General features: G+C 55.0%; 1 protein-coding gene across 1 annotated transcript in view; it reads right to left on the reverse strand.

The window, feature by feature from the left end:
* IGHMBP2 (immunoglobulin mu binding protein 2) overlaps positions 1-4,587 on the reverse strand; it is a gene marked incomplete at both ends in the record, with an annotated part of 34,932 nt that overhangs the window by 24,765 nt on the left and 5,580 nt on the right. The window contains 2 exon segments of the mRNA XM_010141637.1: positions 104-304; positions 702-865. Coding sequence (XP_010139939.1) covers positions 104-304; positions 702-865 — 365 coding nt within the window.

Below are 4,587 nucleotides of genomic sequence, written 5' to 3' on the forward strand. Positions count from 1 at the left end.
AGAGCCAGAGCAGCTGGCCTGGCCAGCAGAGGAGGTGCTGCTCATCGAGAGCTGGCACGCATGGACCCTGCGGGATGGTGGGGGGGGTTGCAGGGGCACGTACAAAGGCCTGGTCGATGTCCTTCCTGATGTCTGCCACTATCTGGGCGTTGTCGCCGCGGGCCAGGACAGCGTCCAAGGAATGCTGCTGGATGGGCTCCAGCAGGCGAGCGGGGTGCCCGAGGCGCAGGACGCGGGCTCTGGAGCCAGCCAGCCTCTCCACCAGGTTGTCCACAGCCACGTTGGATGGGGCACAACACAGGACCTGCGTGGGGAGAAACCAAGGGCTCGTAACTGCCAAGGACAGCAAACTGCTGCAGCAACAGTGTCAGAGCAGGAAGGTGCTCAGCAGAGGGAGAGAGACCAACACATATCTACAGGGAATAAACCACTGACATCTCCACAGCCTCAGGACACCAAAGGCAATTCTCACCTTGTTTTGAAGCACTAGGGCAGGGCCCTCAAAGAGCAAACCTGAGCTCTGAAGCCTCTATTTGCACCTAATTTCAGCTGACAGGGAAACCCTGGGTCTCTGCAAGCTGGGCAGACTCTGTGGTGCAGCACAGCCACTGCTGGAGCTGTGCCAGCTGCCACCAAGCCCAATGAGTTTGCAAAATAACCGAGGCAATGCCTGAGGCTGCAGCCCTGCCACTGACACTTACTTTCAGGCCTTGCTGCACGGCTTGCAGGATGATCTCTATGAGTGTCGTGGTCTTCCCCGTGCCGGGTGGTCCATGGATGATGGCGAGCTCCCTCTGCGCCAGCGAGAAGGAGATGGCTTCCCTCTGTGACGCATCCAGTGAGTCGTTGTGAAGCTTCAGAGGCTCTGGGGAGACAGCGGGACATTCCCTGCGACCTCAGCCCGACCCAATCTGGGCTTGCTGAGCAGCCCAAATCCATGAACAGAAAGAAAAAGCTCTCAGTAGCTGGCCCAGATCAATTTGGTAGTGAGAAGAACCTTCCTGTATAGGAAGGCACGCTCTGCCCTGCCCGGACTGGTGGAAGTAAGGCTTGGTACGCTTTCAGAAGGAGCAGGCTGCCCACCCTGCACCCTGTCTTCCCCCTTCGCTCTCCTACCCTGCTGGGTTTCGAGAGCAAGCACCCAGCAAGCCTGTACTGACTCCTCAGCATCCAGAGGCATTTACTGGCCAAAGCACCCAACGTGCAGGATTGCCCGGGTGTGGAGGGAACTCTGGGTTATTTTAAAGGCGAGCCAGCAGCGTATTTACTAAACCTGCAACAAAGAGAGGGGAGGAAGTAGTTGATCTTGCCAACAAGTCACTCCCGTTCCAGTTAAACCAAACACAGTGCTAGAGAAAACGCAGCAGAAAACCCCCCAGCGTCTGTGAGCAGAAAAGAGCAGTCCTGAACGGTTCCACAATGACTGAACAGGGAGGCAGGAAAAGACACAAACCAGCAATACAAATGATGAAAACTAAAATTAGTTTGGGCTTCAGTGATCACAAAGGGGAAAAAAAAGGAGAAGAATATGCAAATTGCTGCACAAGAGAATTGGTTTCACTGCGGAAGACCGAATTCTCATGAGCTGCTTTTTACCTCCCAGATTTATCTAATTTAAACCCATATTTATTCTCATCCCCCACAATCCTGCTGCTAATCTCCTCACTCATTATGGAAGTTAATTACAGCAGAGATGATGACTCATTACACTGAGGTTTACCGAAAAGAACGTTCCCACCAAAGCTTATGTAAGACAAATCCCTGGCGTCGTTCCCTGCGGGTGCCGTGTGTTTTATCGCTATCTTTGCATTAAGGGCTTGGTTAAAAGCATGGATGGTTCTCCTGGGGTTAGGCAGGTTCAGCCGTGTGCAACTGCCCTGGAACCTCGGGAAAGGAATCCTCCTAAACGAGGTGGCTGGGTTCAACAAATAACCCTCGTTAAAGATAAAAAATACCCACTTGCTTGGTGAGGAAGAGAGGAACAGGACTGACAGTCTTTTTCCTGTTAACCTGCCTCTTGCTTTAGCCCTCCTGTCTGAGTTCCTCATGGTGGAGAGAAGCCTGGGGAGCATCCCCTGGGCTTGGGAAGGAGAAAGAAGAGCTTAAAAGATGAAAGGCGCTTCCCACAATGAGGAACAGCCGGGACGTAGGAGTCATTGATATTTCCCTGCTCGAGGAATGAGCTCAGCCACAGGTTCTCCACATGCACAAACACCCTCTTCCTTTTTCATCACATGCTGCCAGGAGCTGCTGTGTGGGCCGGCTGGGGAGGAGGAGGAGGGCAGCGCCTTGGAAAGGGCTGCTGGGGCTCCTCTAAACTCCTCTCCTTCCACCAGCTGCTGAAAATAAATGACCTTGGCTGCCATCCAGGTTGGTCCTCCAACAACATTTGCAGGAACCAAGAGTCTTTTCTGTACAGCGCCAGCAGCTTGGGTGAAGCAGTGGGTTGGAGGGTGATACCTGTGTCTAGGAAAGGGGACTCTCTACCAAATGTGGATGGGATTGGTCCCTTCTGGGAGGAAGAGCTCCAGTTCCCCACAGCCAGAGGCCTCTCACTTCTTGATGCACCTTCTCAAGTCTGTTCCTCGCCATTGGTGTGTACGAGGCACCCAGGAGCAAAGGGGAACCCGCCACCAGCTCCGCTCCAGTACAACCGAGCTGCAGCCAAACGCTGCTGGACAAAATCCAGGCAGGTCATTAAGCCTCAGACAAAGAACTTTCCCTCTGGAGCGTTGGGCAGCTGAACTGTCTGGACTGCTTAGTTCTCCCCAGGGATCCCAAGGGCCTTTTCGTGGCCCCTGTGTCAACAAGAGGTATCACATGGCAGAGGCACAAGCAGCACTTAAGATTTTTGCAAGTCACACACGCTGCACTTGTGCCAAGGAGCCAAGCAAGTTCTGCTGGAAATCTCTGGTGCTCCCCCAGTGCCCTGCCTGCTGGGCCAGCTTTTACTGGGGATGCCCCTGCTGCTTAACTGGTCTTTCTCCCTTCCTCCTTCCTCTTTTTAAACATCTTTTCACCGTGACAGGCAGAATTTGGACTTGGTGACCCGCACGGGGTTATGCTGCAGTAAGGCAGAACCTGCTTTCCACAGGAGAAGGGAATGTGTCCATCGGCTTGGCGTGGGGTGCAGAGCAGCAGAGCCAGGGCAGTGCTGGCCTCTGCTGGAAGCACCCGCACAGCCCGCGGGCGCTGGGTCCCTGCAGGCAGGCTGTCCGCAGGGAAGCGTTTCTTCCAGGAGAGCTCTGCTGCCACAGCTCCAGCTGCTGCTGGGCCGTGAGGTTAAAGCGGAAGAGCCAAGCAGAGCATTCCCTATGGATGGGCTTCTGGACTGTCCTCCCCAGAGCCCCGCAGCAGCAGAAATCCTGTTCAGTCCAAGTTTGCCCTTTGGAAAGCTTATTCCAAAGGCAAGCGGTGGACATGCCTTGTGGTGGGGACCAGTCCCATTCCCAGCTGCAGATCCCGTCTAACCCCTGCGATCCCTCATGCTCCGTCCGACCGCTGCACCATTGGTTCTCCCCACAGCCTGTCCACGGTGTTCTGTCGTGCGAAGGGAATTTATTCAGAGTTTCATTTTCAAGTGTTTTGAAGGGACTTGGGCTGCGATGTGCAGTGCTGCAAGTAATGCCTCAACCCAGGCACGATCTCCTTTTATGAGCCCCTTTCATCATCTCCAGGGGCATTTCAGATCTTCCCTTTGTACAGGAGAAGCCTCCAACGTACCCCTGCCATGTACCACCCAACAGGGAGCCACCGGCTTCCTGAAGCCCCCGGCTGTGCCTCGCCATTCAGACCCCACCACGTTTATCAGGCCTGGCCCTGCTCAACCCTCAGCCCAAACTCTGGGCCAGGCACAGAGGGGCGCCCCAAGCATCTCGCGGTAGCAGTGCTGGGAGAATCCCGCGCCTGTGAGATTTCCGGTTGCCTCTGAAGACCACGGATGAGAAGGCTGGTACAAACTACCTGCAGGCTGCTGCAGGACACGAGACTGGCTGGTTCTCCCCTGAATTGCTGACAACCATCTGTGCAAGACCACTCTCCGAAACGCGGGCATCATTCTGGTGGGAGCCATACCTGTACCCAGTACTGCTGGTCTATGCCCCAGTAGCGAGAGGATTTTCCTGCCCTGTGGGGAACAGCTCTGTGCAGATCAGCGCAGCAGCAGCTCTGCCAGGCATCGGGAGTGTGGGAAAAGGGCACTAACTGGTTTTGTCTTCACTACCTTCTGTGTGTGCTGATGGGCTTTTATCGAGCCAGTGCCCCACGCTGGTCAGATGTCAGCAGCTGCCCACTGCTTCAAAATCATGTTTCTGTGGCTTTACCAGACTCGTCATCAACCTCATCGGTCGGTGACTGTGTTTGGGCACCCTCCTGGGATGACCCCGGCTTTGACGCAGACGTTGGGCAGCCTGCTCTGCCATGACAGCCCAAGCAGCTGCGGTGCAGGCGGAGAAGAGCAGGACACAGCACAGCAAAGCCAACCGAAAGCTCTTCACCAGACAGGTCACGAGGCTGAGGTAACTGTTGGGGTTCAGAGAGACCCTCGATAACCAACCTTTTGGAAAATAAAAAACCAGATGCTTTTCC

Source organism: Buceros rhinoceros, unplaced genomic scaffold (assembly GCF_000710305.1).
Source record: "Buceros rhinoceros silvestris isolate BGI_N320 unplaced genomic scaffold, ASM71030v1 scaffold29738, whole genome shotgun sequence".
Classification (NCBI taxonomy): domain Eukaryota; kingdom Metazoa; phylum Chordata; class Aves; order Bucerotiformes; family Bucerotidae; genus Buceros; species Buceros rhinoceros.